Source organism: Saimiri boliviensis, chromosome 1, assembly GCF_048565385.1.
Source record: "Saimiri boliviensis isolate mSaiBol1 chromosome 1, mSaiBol1.pri, whole genome shotgun sequence".
Classification (NCBI taxonomy): Eukaryota; Metazoa; Chordata; class Mammalia; order Primates; family Cebidae; genus Saimiri; species Saimiri boliviensis.
In genome coordinates, this window is record NC_133449.1 from 241,877,503 (window position 1) to 241,902,308 (window position 24,806).

General features: G+C 36.8%; 1 protein-coding gene across 9 annotated transcripts in view; it reads left to right on the forward strand.

Annotated features, from left to right (window-relative positions):
- Positions 1–24,806, forward strand: part of CENPK (centromere protein K) — a 65,703-nt gene that overhangs the window by 25,525 nt on the left and 15,372 nt on the right. For 6 of the 9 annotated variants that reach the window (XM_074385514.1, XM_074385494.1, XM_074385489.1 and 3 more), the window contains 5 exons: positions 12,199–12,281; positions 12,383–12,481; positions 12,812–12,938; positions 20,079–20,132; positions 22,963–23,824. In XM_074385514.1, the coding sequence (XP_074241615.1) occupies positions 12,199–12,281; positions 12,383–12,481; positions 12,812–12,938; positions 20,079–20,132; positions 22,963–23,121 (522 nt within the window). In that variant the 3' untranslated portion in view covers positions 23,122–23,824. Of the gene's footprint in view, positions 1–12,198; positions 12,282–12,382; positions 12,482–12,811; positions 12,939–20,078; positions 20,133–22,962; positions 23,825–24,806 lie in introns of those variants that run through there. The other 3 variants (XR_012513635.1, XR_012513634.1, XM_074385519.1) reach the window with 1 other exon arrangement.

The following is a 24,806-nucleotide window of genomic DNA, read 5'->3' on the forward strand; positions in this document are numbered from 1 at the left end:
ATCATGTGAGCACACAACTAGAAGGTACTGTCTATGAAGAAGTGGGTCCTCAGTAGACATTGAATCTTGGACTTCTAGCTACCAGAATTGTGAGAAATAAATTTCTAGTTTTTATAAACTGCCCAGACTGTGGTATTTTGTTATAGGAGACTGAATGGACTATGACAGAAAGTTGGTACTGAGAAGTCGAGGTGGTACTATAACAAATACCAAAAAATGTGGAAGCACCTTTGGAACTGGGTAATCAGTAGTAGGTAGAAGAATTTTGAAATGCATACATAGGCCTACTTGCTGTGAGCAGACCTTTAAAGGCAATTTTGGTGGGAACTGAGGTTAAAAGAGAGCTGTAGAGAAAGCCTCAATTTTCTTAGAGAATACCTGAATAGTTCTGAAAAGAATATTGGTGGAAATATGCACAGTAATGGCCATTTTGATAGATGTCACATGTAAAGAAAGAACATGTTTCTAAGGATAGAGAGGAAACAATCAGTGTTTTTCCTAGACTCTCTCACTTCTCAATACAACGTAGCACCTCTGGTTACCAAAATGTGTGGGGAATTATTCTCACCAGCAACCAGTTGTTTGGCAGATTCTGCAGAAGATTATTCTCACCCAGACACCAGTTGGGTGTCCTCTTAATTCATTTCAGTTCTGACACTTTCTACTTGGAGGCAGCATCAGATCCCACAGATTGAGCACTCAGTCTCACATGCCTGACTTCAGTTTCAGATATCAGTTGGCAGTAATAGATTGCCACCTGTATTCTGACTGACTGGCTATAAATCAGGGGTTTCCATGATCCCATCCTCCTCAGGTTTGATTAATTTGCCAGAGCAGCTCACAGAGCTCAGAGATAAACTTACTTTGATTTACTCATTTGTTGTAAGAGATATTACAGAGCATACATAGCTGGGCATGGTGGCTCACACCTGTAATCCCAGCACTTTGGGAAGCTGAAGAGGATGGATCACTTGAGCCCAGGAGTTCAAGACCATCCTGCGCAATATAGCAAAACCCTGTCCCTACAAAAAAATACAAAAGTCTTCTGTGTGTAGTGGTGTGTGCCCGTAGTCTCAGATACTCAGGAGGCTGGGGTGGGAGGTTTGATTGAGCCTGATAGGTTGAGCTGCTGTGAGCCATGATTGCGCCACTGCCTTCCAGCCTGGACAACAGAGTGAGACCCTGTCTCACAAACAATAAGAAGAAAAAAGACATTATAGAAGATACAGATGAACAGCCAAATGGAAGAGATGCCTAGGGCAAGTCATGGTGGAAGGAGCATGGAGCTTCCATGCCATCTCTGGACATGGTACTCTGTGGCAACTTGCCTGTGTTCAACTATCTTGAAGCTACCCAAACCCAGTCCTTTTGGGGTTTTATGGAAGCTTCATTATGTAGGTAGGATTAATCAAGTCATTCGCCATTGGTGACCAGCTTAACTCTCAGTTGTTCTTTCCTCCCCAGAGTTTTGAGGGGTGGTGCAGAAAGTCCTAACCCTCCATCCTGATGTTACTGAGGGGCTGCCAGCCATCAGTCAACTCATGGGTATAAAAAGATACCACATCACACCTGTAATCCTAGAACTTTGGGAGGCCCAGGTGGGTGGATCATGAGGTCAGGAGATCAAGACCATCCTGGCTAACATGATGAAACCCATCTCTACTAAAAATACAAAAACATTAGCTGGGCATGGTGGTATGCACATGTAATCCCAGCTACTTGGGAGGCTGAGGGAGAAGAATCACTTCAACCTGGGAGGTGGAGGTTGCAGTGAGCCAAGATCATGCCACTGCTCTCCAGCCTGGGCGACAAAGAGAGACTCCATCTCCAAAAAAAAAAAAAAAAAAAAAAAAAATACCACAATAGAGACAAAGACTAAATATATATTTTACAATACTACAATGTTATTGCATTGCACAGTGGAGTAAATGTCATTCTTATTTTAAAGAGGCAAAGAATTTGGCTGAATTGTATTCCTGCCCTAGTGTTTTGTGAAGGATAGAACTTAAAAGGAATGAAGTTGAATCTTTGACTGAGGAATTATTTAAGAAAAGTGTTGAAGATATGGCTTGGCGTCTCTTGACTGTATATAGCAAAACATGGGAAGAGAAAAATGACTTAAAGAAATTGCCAATTGGCTGGGCGCGGTGGCTCAAGCCTGTAATCCCAGCACTTTGGGAGGCCGAGGCGGGTGGATCACGAGGTCAAGAGATGGAGACCATCCTGATCCGTCTTTACTAAAAATACAAAAAAATCAGCTGGGCATGGTGGTGTATGCCTGTAATCCCAGCTACTCAGGAAGCTGAGGCAGGAGAATTGCCTGAACCCAGGAGGTGGAGGTTGCGGTGAGCTGAGATTGCGCCATTGCACTCCAGCCTGGGCAACAAGAGCGAAACTCCGTCTCAAAAAAAAAGTTGCTAATCAAAAATGAAGCAGAATTTAAATGTTTGAAAAATTGTAAGCCTATCCATATTGTAAAGAGTGAGAAAAGCTGTTTGGGAACAAACTTAAAGGGTGTGGCCAAATGACCTTCTGATAAGGAGATTAGTCAACAGTCTCAACTGCAGCCAGAAGCTATTGTTCAAGATGTGCAAGACGTTCAAGACGTTCAAGACAAAGAAAGAATGCAGTGTAAGGGCCACAGGAGTCTGTGGGACCTTGGGCCACACTGCCCAGCATGAACTCATGTTGTGGGCTGTGTTCATCAGTTGCCTCAGGTGTAGCCTCATTGTGTCAGGTGTGGCAGAGGCTGCAGTGATCACCCTTCTGGAGGGTTAGATTTCCTCCAGGATGCAACATGCACAAGCCAGGGGTAATGGCAGGCTCCACCTGGGTTTTAAAGGAAGGAGCCTCCTGGTAGAGCCCTGAGCTTATGACCTCAGCCCAGGAGAGCCATGGTTCCCAGACACAGTGATGCTGTGAATGAAGAATAGACAGCTGATGGAGGGCCATTTTGCCAAGTTGTAGGAACAAGGATGCTCAGAGCTGTGGGGCCCCAAATCCCTGCTCAGCAAAGCTGCAGGGGCAGGACTACCTTCACCCTAGTGGGCCTGACAGACAGCATCGAGCTAAAGATTATTCTTGGGCCTTAAGATTTAATGTTGTTGCCGGGCGCGGTGGCTCAAGCCTGTAATCCCAGCACTTTGGGAGGCCGAGGCGGGTGGATCACGAGGTCAAGAGATCAAGACCATCCTGGTCAACATGGTGAAACCCCGTCTCTACTAAAAATACAAAAAATTAGCTGGGCATGGTGGCGCGTGCCTGTAATCCCAGCTACTCAGGAGGCTGAGACAGGAGAATTGCCTGAACCCAGGAGGCGGAGGTTGTGGTGAGCCGAGATCAAGCCATTGCACTCCAGCCTGGGTAACAAGAGCGAAACTCCGTCTCAAAAAAAAAAAAAAGATTTAATGTTGTTTACTCTGTTGTGTTGGGAGTTAATTGGGACATGTTACCCCTTACTTCTCTATTTCTTCCTTTTGGAATGGGAATGTCTGTCGTATATCCCTCCCACCATCGTATTTTTGAAGCACATAATGTGTTTGTTTTTACAGGTTCACAGCTGGAGATCAGTTTGCTTCAAAATCTATTGTACTGTGAATTTCACTCATTTAATTTAAATCATATTTAGATGAGATGTTAGACTTCAAACTTTTGAGTTGATGCTAGAATAAGTTAATGCTTATTTATGGCTATTGGGATGGAATGAGTGTATTTTGCATGTGAGGAAGACATGAAATTTTGGAAGACATGAATTTTCTAGTTTTAAATATAAAAATCCAGAAAAGGATCATTTCTCAAAACGTAAATGTCAATAATGTCATGTGTTCAAAGTGTCAGTTCATATGGTTAAAATATAGAAGAGAAGATAGAAGCAAACAAAAATTTTAACAAGTTGTAGAGCATGGAAAGAGATAAGTATTTATGTGCCTAGAGACAGAAATAGTGATGAAAGAGAGTCTTTCAGCCCCCACAGAGATGAAGAAAGCCTTGGGATTTGAAGGAACCTGTTACTGCAAAACTCAGAGTTCAAGTGTGGAATTAAAATAAAAGCTTTTTCTTTAAAGTCAGAATATAGATGGTTAAATCTTCTTAGCTTACTGTTACTAACTTCTTACCCGTATATCTGAAAACTGAAAGTATTTGATTTGGAGACATTAAACTAGTGAGGCTCTTTACTCAGGATTACCAGGTTAGGTGGTTAGTAGGGGTGGTGTGCAGATCAAAATTCAGAAAGATCAGGTTAACATTTTTATTCTGCATGATGTACTGTTAGTTCCCTCCGTTGCTCTGTCTGCAGAGGTCCCTAGTGTTTTGTGAAAGATAAAGCTTATGCGGAATGAAGTTGAATCTTTGGCTGAGGAGATCATTTAAGTGAAGTGTTGAAGGTATGGCTTGGCTTCTCTTGACTGTCTATAATAAAAGTGAGAAGAGAAAAATGACTTAAATTGCTAATCAAAAAAGAACATAGCCTTAGACCGGAGATAAAATATTTTCAAAGAAATATTTCTAAGTAATAATATATGGAGTCTCCCGTAAAAAAGCAGGGTGACCACACATCAGAAAGCCTTATTCATAAACATAGCACTGTTAGTAAGTTTTTGAGGTTTAAATATGAATGTCCAGACAAGGATTATAGACATCGTAAAATGCCTCCAAATGGAAAGACAGAAGTTCAGAATAACTAAGCAGATGAGCCTCAAGGAGACACAATTCAGGGAACCAACGAGAATTTAAAGAAATAATATCATCCAGAGGATAAGAAAAAAATTTGATTCCACAAAATAACAATGCTAATTTTTAAAACAGGACCACTTTATACCATCTAGGATGGCTATAATTAAAGAACAGACAATAACATGGGTTGATGAAGAAGTACAAAAATTGAAACAGCAGTACATTGCTAGTGGCAATGTAAAATGGTATACTATTTTAGAAAGCAGTGTGAAAATACCTCAAAAGGTAAAAGAGTTACTATATGACACAGCAGTTTTATTGCATATATATACCCAGGAGGAATCAAGACATGTATGTATCCACACAAAAAGTTACACATGAATCTTCATAGCATCATTTTTCTTACAGGCAAAAAGGGGAAACAACCCCAAATATCCATCAATTGATGAATGAATAAAATGTATATCCTAACAGTGGCACATTATTTGACAATAAAAAGAAATGAAGTACAGATACATGCTAAAATACAGAGGTACCTTGAATGCATGCTAAATGAAAAAAGCCAGTCACAAAGGACCACTGTCTTAATCTGTTTTCTTCTACTATTGCAGAATACCAAAAGGGTAATTTATTTTTCAAAAATTTATTCACCTATTGCTGAAACAGTTTACTTAAAAAGTTTGTTCACACATAGTTGCAGGGAGAATTAAGCACATCTGTGCAACTCTACTGGCAGAGAACTCGTGTAACCTTACCTCATGTACCGTTTTCTTTGTTCATATTAATGTTTCCTCTCACTTTAACTCCAACAGAAAAGATATTCCAGTTTTTTAACTGCAAAACTTAAGTTCTGGAGGTTGAGAATCTTAAGAGCATGGTGATGTTTCTGGTGAGGGAGGGCCGTCTTACTGTATTATAACACGGCAAATGGAAAGAAGGTGGAAGTAAATACAAGAGAAAGGAAAAGGGGGCTGAACTCCAATGATAGCTAACCTACTCTGGCATTTATGGCATTAGTCAGTTCAGGAGGCTGGAACCTCCATGACCAATTGCTTCTCAAAGACCCTACCTCTTAACACTGCCACATGGCAACCAAGTTTCTGTAGTCATGGAAATGTAAAGAATGGGTCAGGAATGGGAAAAACAGACAATTAGAATAATAGAAGAAAGAAAACTAGAGTAGAATTATGAAATTTTACTGTTAGAAGTTGCAAAATATTAAAAATTGGAAGGCAAGAAATAATAATATAATAATACATGGACATTTTCTCAGAATGAAAGATAATTCTCCCCACCCTCAACCCCATATATATGTTTTTTTCTTGGAGACAGGCTGTTACTCTGTTGCCTAGGTTGGAGTATAGTATAATTATAGCTGTCTTATCTCAAACTCCTGGAGTCAAATGATCTTCCTGCCTTAGTTTCCCAAGTAGCTAGGAGTACAGGTGTGTGCCACCATGCCTGGCTAATTTTATTTTTTATTTTTCTTTTTTTTATGGAGATAGGATCTCACTGTGTTGTTCAGACTGGTGTCGAATTCCTGGTCTTAAGCAGTCCTCCCACCTTGGCCTCCTAAAGTCTGAGATTGCAGGTGTGAACCACTGCTTGGCTGAGATAATAATTCTTCACATTGAAAAAGATCCACCAAATTTCCAACACAGTGAATTTAGAACGATCGACGGTAGATGATCCAGCAAAATTTTTCTCTTTGGTAGCAACCCATAGCAACCCTAAAGCTACAGTTGCTGCTTTAGGGTTGCTAAGTGTTGCTACCAAAGAGAAAAATTTTGCTGGATCATCTACCGTCGATCGTTCTAAATTCATTGTGTTGCTTAAAGAGGCCAAAATCTAAACTTGGTGCAGTGCCACCATCTGTCCCAAAAACTTTTGTTTTAGCTATTTTTCATTTCAGTTAAAAATAAGGGGATTGTATATTTAGCTTGCCTCTCATTATTTTACATTTTATTAAACATTCAGTGAGCCAGCTCTATAGGAGCTAGTTCTATCATTTCTGTATTTTACTGGTAACTTCTGCCTACAGTAACTTATCACAATGCAGCTTTTGTTTTATACGATTGGTGACTCAGTAACCATCAGGCATCAAGGTTCATCTTTATCTACCCTGCAATCCTTTCTTTTCTCAAGCAGTGCTTTCACCATGTTTTAGCTAGCAGGAGTTGTTATAGCATATCTCATTTGTGAGGCTAGTTGTGTCAGTTTACTCTAATCATTGCACCCTCAGGTGCAATGATTTGTGGGATAGACTCATAGGACTCAGAATAACTGCTCTTCTCTTGGTTTCAGTTTATTAAAGTGAGAGGGAACATTAAAATGAACAAAGGAAAAGGCACATGGGGTAAGCTTACAGGAGTTCTTTCCCAATAGAGTGGCATGCATGTGCTTAATTCTCCCTGCAACGAAGTGTGACATCTCATGTGGTGAGTTGTCATGAGGGAAGCTCACTTGAGCCTTGTTGCCCAGGGTTTTTATTGGGAGTCAGTCAAGTATGCATGCAACGATTGTGTGACTGAACTTAACTATGTAGATTCCATCCCCCCAGAGTAAAAATTGATTCAACACATATCACATAGTTAGCATGAACTCTAATCAAACTGTGCCATGTGACCCAAGGCTCTAGACGTAGAAAAATATTCATCAAACAGAATATTCCAAGGGCTCAGAGCTTATTTTCAGGGAACTGACTGAGTACAGTTCTCAAGACAGGCTTTAGTCATGTCCAAGGTTTTTACAGTCTAGGCCTGTTGAATTAACTCTGCTGCACAATTGTCTCCCCCGCCCCTCCCCACCCCCCGCCCAACTCCCCCGTCCAGTCTCTCCTCCCTCCTGCCTTCCTTCCTTCCTTGCTTCTTTCTGTCCATGTGTCTGTCCGTCCCTCAGGCTGCAGTGCAGTGGCATCATCTCAGCTCACTGTAGCCTTGACTTCCCAGGCTCAAGGGATTCTCCCACCTCAGCCTCCTCTATAGCTGGGACTATAGGTGCACACCATCACATCTGGCTAATTTTTGTATTTTTTTTGTAGAGACGGGATTTGCCATGTTGCCCAGGCTTGTGTGCACTCCTGGGCTCAAGTGATCTGCCCAAAGTGGCGGCGCTAAAGGCGTAAGCAACAGTGCCTGGCTTCTTTTCATTTTCTCAGCAGTGTTTTAGAGAACTTAAGTTCCTAATTTGATTAACTCCATTTTATTAAGTTTTCTATTAAGATCTGAGCTCAAATCTAAGAACCGTTTGCCCAACTCAGGGTCATAAAGATTTTCTACTGTGTTTTCTGTTAGAAGTTTTTAAGTTTAAGGTTTCAGTATTTAGGTTCATGATCCATTTTGAGTTAATGTTTGTTTATATATATATACATATATATATAGTATGAGTTATTAATATAGGTTCATTTTTTTTAATTTGGATACTGACTGTTCCAGCAGTATTTGTTGAAAAAAACTCTTCTTTTTTGAATTTCCTTTACACTTTTCTTGAAAATTAATAAACATATGTGTGTGTATCTCTTTCTAAACTCTATCTTTCACTGTGCTTTATTTCTGTTTTTTTGTCAAGTATATCTGTCTTTAAGCCAATACCACATTATCTTTTTGACCGAAGCTTTAAAGTAAGTCTTGAAATCAAGTATTATGAATTCTCTAGCTTTGTTCTTTTCAGAATTGTTTCATATTTCTATGTAACTTTTACAATTGGTTTGTCATTCTGCTCCATAAGAAGCTGGAACTTTGATTAAAATTTCCCTGAATATATAATTTAATTTATGGAAGATTGCTATCTTTAGCATATTTAGTCTGAATGTAGATCCGTTAGCACTGTATCATCTTTGTATTTATTTAGATCCCCATTTATGTGGTGTTTAAAAATTTTGTCTCATCAGTGTTTTGTACTTTTCAGCATACAGGTCTTGCACATCTTTTGTCAAATTCATCCCTTTATGATTTCATAATTTTGACTATTAAAATGGTGTTTTATATTTCAATTTCTGATTATTACTAATAAATGCAGATACAATTAATATTTATATGTTGATTTTGTATCCAGTGAGCTTGAGAAACTTTTATTCTGGTAGCTTTTTTGTAGATTTTGCAGGATTTTCTATATATCTTCTGAAATCAAACACAGTTTTACGTATCTTTTCCCTTCTGCATGATTTTTGTATCATTTTTGGGCATTATTTTGCTCTCCTAGAACTTGTACTTCAGTAAAATATTGAATAGAAATGGTAAGAATGGACATCTTTACTTTGTTCTGGATCTTACTGGAAAGCATTTGCCCTTTAACCATTAAGTGTATAGTTAGCAGTAGGTTTTTTTTCTTCTATTATAGTTTATAAAATAATTTATTTATTTATTTATTTTGAGACAGAGTCTCACTCTGTTGCCCAGGCTGGAGTGCAGTGGCACGGTTTAAGCCTACTGCAACCTCCACCTCCTGGGTTCAAGCAGTTCTCCTGCCTCAGCCTCCCGAGTAGCTGGGATCACAGGCTCCTGCAATCGTACTGGGCTACTTTTTATATTTTTAGTAGAGATGGGGTTTCACCATGTTGGCCATCCTGGTCTTGAACTTCTGACCTCAGGTGATCTACCTGCCTTGGCCTTGCAAAGTGCCGGGTTTATAGGCATGAGCCACTGCGCCCAGCCTAAGTCTTTTATTCTAAAATCATGAATTAATACTGAATTTTGTCACTTACTCTTCCTGAATTTACTGAGGTTATTAAATGTTTTCCTTTTTTTAAATCTGTTCATAAGGTGGATTACATTGATTGATTTTTAAAATTGATTTTATCTGCTTGCTCAACTGCATTTTTCTGTGATAAACCCCTTTGCCATAGAATACTAATCTTTCTTATCTATTGCTGAATTTAATTTGCTGGAACTTTATAAGATTTTTGCTTCTGTGTTCATGAGGAATATTGGTCTGTGGTTTTCCTTTCTTGTGATACCTTTGTTAGGCTTTGTTAGGTCATACCAGTCTCATAGAACAAATTAGGAACTATTCTCCTCTCTTCAAAAGAGTTTATATAGAATGGTAATTTTTTATTCCAGAAGTGTTTGTTTGAATTCACAGGTGAAACCTGGGCCTAAAATTTTCTCATAAATGAAATAAAAATTTAGAGCTGAATAAAAATTTACATCTGTGAAAATTTTAAATTACAAATTCTAGTTCTCTGGAGCCAGTCAGATTTCTTATTTGTCAGAATGAGCTTTGGTAGTTTATGTCTCTCAAAGAATTCATCCAATTTGTCAAATTTAGTGACAAAATTGTCCATAACATTTCTCCATTATCATTTTAATGTTTGTAGTGATGTCACCTCTCTCATTCCTGATATCAGTGATTTAGGTTCTTCCCCTCCACCTACCATAACTAAACTAATTTTATTGACCTTCTCAAAAAACCAACTTTCATTGCTTTTTCCTTATTTGTTTTATATTGTACTGATTTAACTTCTTTGTTGTTACTGTTATTTCTGCAGCTTGCTGTGGGTTTTATTTGCGCTTTTTCATTTTTCTTATGATACAAGCTGAGGTTATTAATTTGAGAGCATTCTATTCTTTTAAAATAGGCTTTTAGGTTTGGTGCAGTGGCTTATGCCTGTAATCTCAGCACTTTGGGAGGCCAAGTCGGGCAGATCACGAGACCATCCTGGCCAACATGGTGAAACCCCATCTCTACTGAAAATACAAAAATTAGCTGGACGTGGTGGCATACACCTGTAGTCCCAGCTACTCAGGAGGCTGAGGAAGGAGAATCACTTGAACCTGGGAAGTGGAGGTTGCAGTGAGCCAAGATCACGCCACTGCACTCCAGCCTGGCAACAGAGTGAGACTTTGTCTCAAAAATAAAAATAAATAGGCTTTTAGTGCTCTAAATTCTTATCTGAGTATTGCTTTTGCTTGATCCCAAAAACCTTGATGTTGCATGTCAATTGTTTGGGAGATGGGGGAGAAAAAGACAAATTTTGATGTTATGTTTTTATTTCTACTCAGTTATAATTTTCTGTTTTCCTGTTGGTTGCTTCTTTAACCCATGGATTATTTAGAAGTGTTTTTTGTATCTAAATAGTTTCAAAGTTTTCTATATACCTTTCTGTTACTTTTCAATTTAATGTCATTGTTAGACCGTATTTAATGTAATCGATATGGTTGCATTGAAATCTATGTTACTGATTTATCTTTTGTTTTTGGGGGGAGGTTTGGGAACAGAGGATCTCGCTTAGTTGCCCAGGCTAGGAGCAGTGTTGCTATCATAGCTCACTGCAGCCTTGAACTCCTGGCTTCAAACAACCCTTTCACCTTAGCCTCCTAAAGTGGTAGAATTATATGAATGAGTCATCAAGCTTGGCCTTGATTTATCTTTCTTTTCATCCTGCTTTTTTTCTGTTCTTGTTTTCTTCCTTTCCTACTTTCTTGGATTGTGTATTTTGTTGTAGTTGTTGTTGTTGTTGTTGTTGAGGCAGGGTCTCACTCTGTTGCGCAGAGTGGTATAATCTCAGCTTACTGCAGCCTTCACCTCCTGGCCTCAAGTGATCCTCCCACCTCAGCCTTCCAAGTAGCTGGGACTACAGGCATGTGCTACCATGCTTGGCTAATTTTTATATTTATTTCAAAATTACAGGGGTTTTTAAACAGGGTTTCACCATGTTGCCCAGGCTGGTCTCTTAATTATCAATATTGGCATATTATTTCTTTTCCTTGTTCTTCATAGTTACTTTAGGGTTTGTAATATATGTTTAGAAAAAGCTAAAGGAAACTCGTGATCAGAAGAATGGAACACTAGTGCTTATTTTAATTCTCTTTAGTCTTCTTTGTTGTTCCTCAAATGCCTCAAGCATTCCTCTGCTTCTTGGCCTTTGTATTTACTATTCCCTTTCCCTGGAACATTCTTTTGCTGGAGAACAACATATTTTCCTTTGTCTTCTTTCTCTGTTATTTAAATGTTACCTGATCAGAGAAGTCTTTCCACATCATAATACCTAAAATATCTATTTGTTGTTCTTCATACCTTTACTTTTATTTTGACTTTTTTTTTTCTTTATAACACTTGACCATTGCTGGAGTAAACATTGTCTGGATTCCCTGCTTTGTTCTGTTTACCTTTGCATTTCTCCCTCCTCCAACAATGCCTAGTAGTCAATGATTGATCAACAAATTTGATTGATTGATTGAATAAATATTGAATGTGTGATAGTCATTTGTTTGTGTTTTGTACAGTCTCCTTAGAAAAGGTATCTGATTTCTGATTACTGAAAACACACCATTAACTTGCCTTTCAATATGAAATTAAAATTTACTACTCAAAACCCCTTCTTAGATTTTTGGATTTAACCATGGAATACTACCACAAACGTAGCACCTACTATGTATTTGCCCTTTTAAATGCTTCCTGTTAGGCTGTTTTACTACTGATGTCTGAATGGAAATATCCTGGACCACTATGTAAATTTCACTGTCATTCAGAAACAAAACTGTAGGATTAAAGACTAAGCAATGAATTTTAATTATTATATTCTAGTTCCAAAAATTGAGACATGATCTTGAAATGGTACTATCCACTATGGAGTCAAAGAATGAAAAGTTAAAGGAAGACTTAGAAAGGTATGTTAGTATTATAATTACTATTAATCATTCACATATGTTGAAGTAGCGTTTAAAGTTTTATTTGGATATTGCTTGTTTTGTTTTTTCCACGTCGGAAGGGAACAACGGTGGCTGGATGAACAGCAGCAGATAATGGAATCTCTTAATGTACTACACGATGAATTGAAAAATAAAGTTGAAACATTTTCTGAATCAAGGTATTAATTTTATGTTCTAGGTTTCTAAAATAGGAAAAGTATTTTATTTTTTGTGTTACATGAAATACAGATGAATGTAAATTTTACTATGAATCGGGAGTCTTGCCCTAACTTTTGTCAACTATTAGCAATATGATCTTTTATGAATGACCTGACTGTACCTTTGGTTTCTCTACTTGTTATATAGATGGTATTATTTTCAAAAAGCTAGTTATTTGGTTTGAGCAAATGAAATTTTAACAGTTTTTTATCAACTTTGTGACTAACTGGTTACATGTGCATATGTGTTTTATCAGTCAAATGTTTCTCTTAATTTTTTAAATTTATTAGAGTCTTTAAGGAGCTGAAAACTAAACTGCTTAATGTAAAAGAATATAAGGAGAAACTCTTGAGTACCTTGGGTGAGTTTCTAGAAGGCCATTTTCCTCTGCCTGATGGAAGTGTTAAAAAGAAAAAGGTAAGTTTTAGAGAAGACATTTATGTAGATAATAATTAAAATTATTTTAGGTAGCTTTAAAAGCAAATATTTAGTTTAAAGGTATACACATGTATGGAAATATGCCATTATCACATTATATTTACTAAAAGACTAGAAGCAACCTAATTATTCAATAAAATGGGATTAAGTATATGCATATTTTTTGTGGGATGGGGGACAGAGTCTCACTCTGTCACCCAGGCTGGAGTTCAATGGCATGATTCAGCTCACTGCAACCTCTGCCTCCTGGGTTCAAGTGATTCTCATGCCTCAGTCTTCCTAGTAGCTGGGACTACAGGTGTGCGCCACCATGCCCAGCTAATTTTTTGTGTGTTTTTAGTAGAGAAGTGATTTCATCAAATTGCCTAGGCTGATCTTGAACTCCTGAGCTCAGGCAGTCTGCCTACCTCCGCCTCCCAAGTGGGATGATTAGGTGCTAGGATTACAGGTGTGAGCCACCACACACAGCCAGATTATGTTTTTTATGTTAAATAACCATATGATGGGACTAAGTCAGCTTTTAATACAATGTATTCAAAGAAGTTAAAGAAATACAACTTATTGTTAAATGAATAAAACACCGATGATTAAATTGTTTGAATCTAATTTATGTTAAAAAATTGACAGTGCTTATGTCAGAGCTAGGATTGTAGGTGGGTTTTTTTTTTCTTTTTTTTTTTTTTGCCTTTCACTATTTTTTCAATTTTCTGTGATGAATATGTGCAACTTTTTAAATCAAAAGAATGATGTTTAAAATTTGTAATAGATTAATGTCAGTTACTATTTGAATACTAGCTATAATGAAATAAACCTTTTCTGAAAAAGCAAATATTTTATTGAGTGACAGAAGATTGTGAACAGTTCTTTAATATATATGATATTAATAAATAAGACTTTTGTAATTGGAATAATCATTGAATAATAATATGTTTAGTTTAATCATTTCAGCATAACATCTTTCATGGCTCCCTAGGGAATGGAGTCTGTAAACTCCTTAGAAATCTCTTCATTAGGATTTATACTATGGATTTCTATCTCCTCATCCTCATCTCCAAGCATTCATCCATCCCTTACATGAATCCATTCAGCTTTGTCTCCAATCATTCTCTCACTTTTTTGTGCCTTATACATTCTATATTTTCTGCCTAGAAAACCCTTCTGATCTGGTGAGGATAGCAGATTCCTACTTAAAATAGTTCAAACATCTTTTGAGTGAAACATTATGAAATTTAGGTGTTCTTTTACTAATTTTTTTTTTTGACAGAGTTTTGCTCTTGTCACTCAAGCTGGAGTGCAATGGCACGATCTTGGCTAACTGGTGCAACCTCTGCCTCAGGTTCAAGCAATTCTTCTGCCTCAGCCTCCCAAATAGCCGAGATTATAGGCGTGCACGGCCACACCCGGCTAATCTTTTGTGTTTTTAGTAGAAATGAAATTTTACCATGTTAGCCAGGATGGTCTCAAACTCCTGACCTCAGGTGATCCACCCACCTCAGCCTCCCAAAGTGCTGGGATTACAGGTATGAGCCACCGCACCCGGCCCAATTTATTTTTAATTTAATTTTATTTTTTGGGACCGAGTCTTGCTGTGTCACCCAGACTAGAGTGCAGTGCTCTGCTCACTGTAACCTCTGCCTCCCGGGTTCAAGTGATTCTCCTGTTTCAGCCTCTCAAGTAGCTGGGACTACAAGTGCATGCCACTATGCCCAGCTAATCTTTTATATTTTTAGTAAAGACAGGGTTTCACCATGTTGGCCAGGCCGTATCTCAGGTGATCTGCCCACCTCAGCCTTCCAAAGTGCTGGGATTACAGGTGTGAACCACCTCATCCCACCTATTGATTCATGTTTTAGAGACAAGGTCTTGCTATGTTGCCCAGGTTAGACTTGAACTCCTGGGCTGAAGCTACCCTCCTGCCTCAGCCTCCACACAGCTGGGACTACAGATGTGAGCTACTGAACCTGGCTCTATGTGTCCTATTTGACACTTGTCAAATGATTTTGTTAGTGTTGTTTTATATCTGTCTCTCCCTTCACCCCCGTGCCCTGTGAGCCACTCGATGTGTTTAATTCTTCTTTGTATCTCTTCTATCTTGCATATCTTTTATATAGAACCTTCTCAGTTCATATTTATTGAATGGATATGAATATATTAGGAAAAAGAGAAAAGTTCTGATTGTTTTTGTTTTTACTATCTGTGTTCTTTTTATTCTTCCCTTTCTTATCTGTGATTGTCTGTTGGCTTTACATTTGTTACGGAGTGTGTCTCCTATTCTATTATTGTTTTTTGCCTCTTACTTATTTGTAAAAGTATGACAGCCTTCTATTGACCATTTCATTAAAATTCATGATTCCTTGCCTCTTAATAACCTTAACCTTGCAACAACTCACTGATGTATTTTCTGGTCCCAGTCTCCTTCATTGTGTTCAACATTTTTTTTTTTTTTAGATGTACCTATTAAGCTCCACTAATAGAACCAGAGGTTTGAGGCATCTTGAAAAGGAAACACTGATTACCATGAGCCACTGTGGGGTTACAAAGTCAGATTTGATAACTTCACTTCTTTTTTATGGTGTATAAGAACTATTGATATGTGTTACAAAGTGATTCTTGTCTCTCTGTTTTTCTCTGTGTGTTTCTCTCTCTCTCTCTCTCTCTCTCTCGCCCCCCTCCCCCCCGTTTTTCTTTCTTTCTCTCCCCAACAATACTGTATGTATTAGTCTGCTTGGGTTGCCATAACAAAATACCACAGACTGGGTGGCTTAACCAAAAGTTTCACAATGTAGAAGCTAGAATTCCAAGATGAAGGGAAGGTACTGTCAGGGTTGGTCTCTGGTGAGGTCTCTCTTCCTGGCTTGTAGATGACCACTTGCTCATTGTGTTCACACATTGGGCTCTTTGTGTACACAGGAAAAAAAGAATTGTCAAGTGTCTCTTCCTCTCTTTATGAGGAAACCATTCACATTGGATTAGAGCCCATTCTTTTGACCTCATTTATCCATAATTACCTTATTTAAGACTTTATTTTAAAAAACATAGCTACATTAGGGCTTCAGCATATGAATTTTGGGGAGATATCTTTTACTCCACAACACTGGACCTTATAACTCAGATGTATGCAAAGAAGAAAGCTAAAGACAAAACTCCCTCCATCAGATCATTACCATTAGGTGAACCTCACAGTTAGTATTAGGTGAATGTCATTTGAGACATCTTGCTAAGCACATACACATACAGAACCATAAATGGATGGGTTGATGGATGCCTGGATCTATGTAATTTTGTAAGTGCATAATAGTAAATGTAATTTTACTTAACTTTTTTTTTTTTTTTTTTTTTTTTTTTTTTGAGACAGAGTTTTGCTCTGTCACCCAGGCTGGAGTACAGTGGCTGTGATCTCCATTCACTGCAACCTCTACTTCCTGGGTTCAAGCGATTCTCCTGCCTCAGCCTCTTGGGATTACAGTTGCATACTGCCACGCCTGGCTACTTTTTTTTTTTTTTAAATTTTATTTAGTAGAGGTGGGTTTTACTATGTTGCCCAGGCTGGTCTTGATCTCCTGACCTCAGGTGATCCACCTACCTTGGCCTCCCAAAGTGCTGGGATTACAAGTTTGAGCCACTGTACCCAGCCTAATTTTACTTAAATTTGAGAGAAGAAAAAGAATGAGTGAAGTTCAACAGCTGAACTCAGATAAATATTTCTTTGCATCATTTTGGTTCTGGAGAGATCCTTTCAATATAAAGGAAATATGATAGGAAGGAAAGGAATATAATGTAAAGGAAACAAGTAAAGCATGAAAAACATGGAAAATTATAGTTTAACTTCGTATCTCAATTCTAGGCAATTATTAGTTGACTGCTGTGAAAGATAAGAAAATTAACACTGTTTTTCCTATACCTTTATTTCTATTTCGTGTTCTTTTTACTTTGGCAGGTTTATAGCATTTATATTTTATTCAGAAAACACAATTTATATTTAGCCATATTTAGCCTTCATTCTACATTGTATTGGAGTCAGTGCTCGTTATCTTTTACCATACATTTTTGAGTTCTTAAGTTTAATCGATCACTTGGTTTGATGGATTTCGTTCACAAGTAATTTCAAGAATTCTTGTATGTTTTAGTCTTTGGATTCTTGGATGGTATAAATACTTTGTCTTTATACCAGAAGGATATTTTAAGCATATTTTTTTAAATCTCAGGTTTTGTTAGGCATTGCTCCCTGTCTTCTAAAATGGAATGTGGTATAGAGAAATCTGAGGCCAGCCTATAGATGACTTGTTGATTCTGACTGTGTATCTGTAGAGTTCTTTAGCTTTGAACATAAGATAACATAACTTAAATAACATAAGACTATTTCACAATTTTGATTATTCAGTATCAATTTTCATTTGAAAAAGATATGTTCTTTTTTGGGGCAGTTTAGATCACATTTCATTTCATAGAAATTTTCTTTTGTGACCGGGCGCGGTGGCTCAAGCCTGTAATCCCAGCACTTTGGGAGGCCGAGGCGGGTGGATCACGAGGTTGAGAGATCGAGACCATCCTGGTCAACACAATGAAACCCCGTCTCTACTAAAAATACAAAAAATTAGCTGGGCATGGTGACACATGTCTGTAATCCCAGCTACTCAGGAGGCTGAGGCAGGAGAATTGCCTGAACCCAGGAGGTGGAGGTTGTGGTGAGCCGAGATCGCGCCATTGCACTCCAGCCTGGGTAACAAGAGCGAAACTCCATCTAAAAAAAAAAAAAAAAAAATTTCTTTTGTATATTTTTTCTGCATTTCCTTTGATTGTCTCAAGTCCTTATAATTTAATCCGCATCTTGTTTCTCATTTATTAATCAGTTCTGTAATTGTGCTGTCTTCACCACTAATCATATGCTCATTTATACCACTCTTTTCTTTAATAAAGTATTAGGAGAGTTTGAGATCCTCTCTGCTGTCTTTATTCAGGAATCATATTTATTTTTGTTAGTGTTATTTTACTATTTCTTTAAATATATTTGTATTTCTGCAAGGCTTTATAAGAATTTCATGGTAATCTCTGACTGGTATTAGAAAAGTAATAGGTGTCATTGTAGTAAACAACTTTATAATTAATTGAATGTCTGAATTCAAAACCTGATTAGGATTAGTATTATCTTGGAACTTTCTAGCAGTTTCCTTTAGAGTCTGTCCTATTAAACATTTTTAACAATAACTTAGGTAAAGAGTAGAATATGAGCCGGGCGCGGTGGCTCAAGCCTGTAATCCCAGCACTTTGGGAGGCCGAGGCGGGTGGATCACAAGGTCGAGAGATCGAGACCAACCTGGTCAACATGGTGAAACCCCGTCTCTACTAAAAATACAAAAAATTAGCTGGGCATGGTGGCACGTGCCTGTAATCCCAGCTACTCAGGAGGCTGAGGCAGGAGAATTGCCTGAACCCAGGAGGCAGAGGTTGCGGTGAGCCGAGATGGTGCCATTGCACTCCAGCCTGGGTAACAAGAGCGAAACTCCGTCTCAAAAAAAAAAAAAAAAAAAAAAAAAAAAAAAAAAAAAAGAGTAGAATATGTGGCTATCAAAGTTTACAAATTATGTGAAAGTAAGAGAGCTAGATAGTAAATATGTTGGATGACAGAATAAAGACTATATTTCTTAGCTAGTTAGGAAGTAAGGCAAATAGGATGATTTTAAATAGAAATACATAGAATATTTATGTTTAAAACATTACAGAAAAAGACATTTTTAGCTAGATATATGAAAAACACTTTGGCATTTTAGATGATAGTATTCTTAGAAGTCCACAGGGAAAAATAGATGTCTGAAAGATAATACCGTCTTAAATTTAATGAATAGAATTCTAGTCTCCGTAATTATGAAAGTGGGTGTTCTTTTTTTCTTGGTAATCAAATTGCACCTAGGTCATTGTGGGAGACAGGTTGAAGGAAAACAAAAGACTAAATTAGAGCACATTCAGAGAATAACCATGGCATATACAAGCCTCAAATTTATGCCATATGAATAATAATTGAGGTAGGGTGTGGTGGCTCACATCTGTAATCCCAGCACTTTAGGAACTGAGGTGGGAGGATCACTTGAAGCCAGAAATTTGAGACCAGCTTGGACAACGTAGTAGTCCCAGTTACTCTGGAGGCTGAGGTCGGAAGATAGCTTGAGCCCAGGAACTCAAGGCTGCAATGAGTTATGATGGCACCACTGCACTCTAGCCTGGGTAACACAGTGAGACCCTCTCTCTAAAAAAAAAGAAAAAGAAAAATAATTGAAGAAGCAAATGGTGATTAATATGAAGAAGAGAAGACTTGGGCCTTATAATAGCGGTCTTTAAATATTTGAGGAACTCTTGGGTGGAATGGGAATGAGATTTATCCTCTGTCATTCCAAGGAAGAAACAACTAATGAGTTAACATGACAAACTGTCAAGAGCTATAAAGAAAGATTATTAAGTCTCACAATGTCATTTGGGGAATTTTTGTTGAGGGATTTAAATATTAAACTTTCTTTTATATGAATATATATAATGCGTATATCTACTATATCTTTATGGATAGTTTTGTCTCTTCCAGTAACTAGAAAAGTTTTCACTGTCTTAGAAGATATTTCAACTGCATTTTTATGAATCTGACCTAAATACAATGTTACTATCAAAATTTTTTTGTCACTTAATTATGAATATTTGATTTTGGTTACTTTGTACCACTACGAATAAGAAATACTAATTTTTAAAGTCTTGGCCGGGTACGGTGGCTCATGCCTGTAATCCCAGCACTTTGGGAGGCTGATGCGGGCGGATCACCTGAGATCAGGAGTTCGAGGCCAGCCTGGCCAACATGGTGAAACCCCGTCTTTCCTGAAAATACAAAAATTATCCAGGCATGGTGGCGGGCACCTGTAATCTTAGCCATTCGGGAGGCTGAGGGAGGAGAATTGCTTGCACCTGGGAGGCGCAAATTGTGGTGACCTGAGATCACATCATTGCACTCCAGCCTGGGCTCCAAGAACGAATCTCTGTCTCAAAAATAAAATAAAATAAAAGTTTTGTAAATACAGTCTAATATTTCACCATTGGCAGAACTGAAGTGGTAATTATTTGTTGTTCACATTTCTCTCAAAGAAAAACATTCAAGAATCAACTATACAGCTGATAACACTGCATGAAATGTTAGAGGTAAGTGTCTTATGTAGTTTGTTTTGTCTTGAAGCTGTCTCAGTCATTGTGAACAATTATACTGAGGCTCGAGAAACAAAAAATACTGCTTTAGTTCTTAAGTATTCATCAATCTTTATTAAATATATTTATTATAATGTATCTTGGTATAAAATTAGTTTCTGTCCATTGTATAATACTGAGAGGAATACTGTTATTTTTTCAAAATAATCAGAATTTAAAGTCTGTCTCTTAATCATATTCCCAAGATTTATTACAGGTAAAATGTTTGTCTAGGTATGAGCTGACAGGGTGAAAAAAGTTTTTTTAATGATGTTATCTAATATTTACATAGGGAAATCCTATGCTGTTACATCAACTCTAATTGGTAGCTCTGTGCTCTATATAAAATACATAATAAACATAAAGATTCCATCCACAAAATTGTAGAAATTTTACAGTTTTTCTTAAATAACATCAGTCTCTTTTCTCATAATGTAAGTACTGAATTTTCCAACTTTTTCTGATTTGACATGTACCTTGTTTGATAAATATCTTTGACCTTTTCAAAAATGTTTTTCAACCTCAACCATATATTATCAATTATATTGAATACTTTGGAAGATCTTGATATGACAATTCATGACAAATTGGGCAGAGAGGAAAATGAAATGGTGTATGAAGAACAGGATATTTACCAATTAGTGTACCCCCTTTTAAGGTCATTGATAAATTTTGAAGAAAGAGCGATTTCGGAAAACGTGTTTCATTTAACTTAAGAAACTAGGTGTTAAAATCTCTTTTTGGCCAGCTGATTCGTTTTGGTTCCTCAGGATTTAATACAGAATATTATTGCTTTGAAAAGAAAATACAAATACTTATTAGATTCATAATTAGAATCTTTTAACATATTTCTAGCTAGTCTAGTTTATACTGAAGCTAAGATGACTAGTGTTTCTCATGGATTACTTAACATTTTTTTTTTTTCTAATAAAAATTGTCAGTCATGGAAATACTGAAAGGTATTACGTGTAATTTTTGAGTAGGGTACCTAGTATGAACCACATGTGTTAGGCCATTCTCATGTTGCTGTAAAGAAATACCTGAGACTGTATAACTTGTAAAGAAAAGAACCTTAATTGGCTCATGGTTTGCAGGCTGTACAAACATGACACTGGATCTACTCAGCTTCTAGGGAGGTCTAAGGGAGCTTTTACTCATGGCAGAAGGTGAAGCAGGAACAGCCAGTCACATGGCCAGAGTGGGAGCAAGAGGGAATGGGAAAGGTACCACACACTCTTTTAAACAACCAGATCTTGTGAGAACTCATTATCATGAGGACAGTATCAAGGAGATATGCCAAAGCATTCATGAGAAATTCATCCTTCTGATCCAGTTACCTCCCACCAGGCCCCACCTCCAACATTGGGGATTACATTTTAATATGAGATTTGGCAGGCGACACACCTAAACTATATCAGCATATAAAACTTAGCATTAGAATCCTAAGTTTGTCTTCAAGGCTCATATTGTCAGGAATAAAGGAACTAATATTAAAACTGCAGTTAGGTTAAAAATAAAAATATAATTAAAATTAGAAATGCAAAATAGGAAAGATTTGTCCTAAAATAAGTACTAAAATAATCCATTGTTTTAAAATACAAATAATATTTAATTCTTTATCATGATACTCAAATGAGGACAGAGCTGTTTTTCCCACAGGATATGGGACTTGAAATAATTAATGATAGTTGAAAAATTTATTTCAATAAATGAGATATTGATACAAAATGTAATCAAGATTAGAGCTTGATTAATTAATTTTATCTCTATGGCACTTTATAATTGTATAAATTATGCATTTTCTTTTCCATGTTCCTTAAAATAATAGCATCTTTCAGTTAAAAATTTGGCCTGACAATTCAGAGATACAGAGTCTAATCCAATATCCACCACTGCTTATGGGCCCCTGAGGAATCTCTTAACTCCTTTGGGTTCTAGTTTTGTAATTTGTGAAGACACTGTAAGATAACAAAGGAGGCAAAATAATAAATTATCTACATTTAGCATTTTTCACTGTTTCATAACATTAGTATTCAAAGAATTGTAAATTTTTTTTCTTGAAAAAATTTTTATAATGGCATTGTGTTTGGGAAAGACAGCCGATTCTCGATTCACATTAGCAAGCTTTCCCAGGCTTATTGGATCACAGAACCCTGTTTTTCAGGAAGTAAGAACATCTTTAGGGAGTCCAGTTCTATAGAATGCAGTCTGGATCATGCTAGCCTATAGAATTTAATGCAAATACTCAAAAAACTTCTCAATTTGTGATTGTAATTCCACTGTATCCTCAGTGAAGAAATCAGGGATACTCAGAATGAAGTTGAAGGAAATGATGATAAAATTGACTCTTTTGAAGATTTGTCAGAAGAATAGATGTTTTGTGGGGGGTAGGAGTAGTGATTTTTTCTTCAAGTAAAAAGACACATTTGTTCCCTTTCTTTTTAACTTTTTGTGTATTTTGTTAAATATTAATTTTTTTTTAAGATTTTTGTCTTTATCCTAAAGAAGATAACGAATCCCAAGAGAAGTGGGAGAATTGTACATTCTGTCTAACCAATTTTTAGGAAATGTTTTCAAATTTTAAGACGCAAAAATTCACTTTCAAGCTTTTTTCATTCTCTAATATCCATAGTTCTTTAAAAAAGGAAATTCAAATTTGTAGATTAAAAGTTCTACATAAACAGTTAATGAAAGAGAAAAGAGGTCAGTATTCTTTGAAAAAAAACTTATTACAGCTAAATTGTCTTTTTCCCAAGTAAAGTATACTTTGAATGATATTTTCTCCTAGATTCTTATAAATAGATTATTTGATGTTCCACATGATCCATATGTCAAAATTAGTGATTCCTTTTGGCCACCTTATGTTGAGCTGCTTCTGCGTAATGGAATTGCCTTGAGACATCCAGAAGATCCAACCCGAATAAGATTAGAAGCTTTCCATCAGTAAAAGGATGTTTTCTTTTTTCACGCAGTAAAAAATCTTAACATTCAAGTATATTGGAACCACAGGACTATTTGGATAAAAAACATTATTTGCAAATTAATTCACATAGTCCATCTTCCTTTTATTGTTAAATGACACATGCTGCCATCTGTTATTCACTTTTACATTGTCCTTTCTTATTCAGTCAGTGCTTTGGTGTTTTTAATTATATGGATAAGAATGCAGGTAGATACTGTTCTAGATATAAAACATTTAATATACCTTATGCAATATTCTTCAGAAAATTATTTGCTAATTTATAATATTGCCAGTATTTTCTTAAGAAGTATAACAATACCTTTTATGCATTTTAAGTTCCAATTGGTTCTTTATATTTAGAAATTATAATGGGAAGGTCATTTAATTTGCAGATGGTTTTAAAATTGAGGTAATATCTGATGTAGAATGTGGCATGATTTAAAAATACTTAACAAATTAGTTTCATATGTACTGCCTTATTTCTAGATTTGTTTAAAATTGAAATATGAAAAATAATGGATAAAGCCAACATAAAATTGATATTTTAGTTTGTATTACTAATATACCGTGTGACCTTAATGTTAGTCTACTCTGATTCTGCTAATTATTACCAACAAAATTGTATTCATGACATTTTATTAATCCTCTGTGAATTTTCTGTAAATAAAATTATTTCTAAAAATCTCTAGCTATTGGTGATGTGACATATTTTTATAATTAGAAAATATTTTTTAAAGGTAGATAAGATATAGGACTCATTTAGTATTACATAAAAGCTAAACTAGAGAATCCTAAATCCATTTAGTATCACTAGTTCCTAAGAGAAACTTCTGTTTACTTTTTTACTTGAAAGTGCTTTCTGCTGTATATTATCCAGGTTTCTTGCTTATCTTAATTACTTCCTCTTTTCTAAAGTAAACAAATAATATTCCAATATACCAAATCCCTCTGTAGAAAATGCAAGTACTATTATATTTTAGGGCATGTAACTCTTTTAGGGGAAGATGATACATAAAGTACCTCCGAGAATACTCCAGTTAAATATTGAAGACGGGAGCAACTTTTTACTCTTTGAAGTTGCTGGAGAGAGAAGAAATGGCAGTGTAGATCTGACAAGAATTCTTTAGCAAAGATGGTACTGTTGTTTATGAAGCCCTAGCAAAACACTTTTGGTGTTTGCTAATTGAAAACGTTAAAAATACGCAATCTGGCCGGGCGTGGTGGCTCACACCTGTAATCCCAGCACTTTGGGAGACCAAGGTGGGTGCCGAGGTCAGGAGTTCAAGATCACCCAGGCCAACATGGTGAAATCTCATCTCTACTAAAAATACAAAAAATTAGCTGAGTATGGTTGTGCATGCCTGTAATCCCAGCTACTTGGAGGCTGAGGCAGGAGAATCACTTGAACCTGGGAGGCAGAGGTTGCAGTGAGCCGAGATCTCACCACTGCACACCAGCATGAGTGATGAGCAAAACTCCGTCTCAAAAGAAAAAAAATGTAATTCTTATACTTGCAATGCCTATCAATAGACTGTATTTTTCTAAAAGTTTTTTTTTTTTTGAGGCGGAGTTTCGCTCTTGTTACCCAGGCTGGAGTGCAATGGTGCGATCTCGGCTCACCGCAACCTCCGCCTCCTGGGTTCAGGCAATTCTCCTGCCTCAGCCTCCTG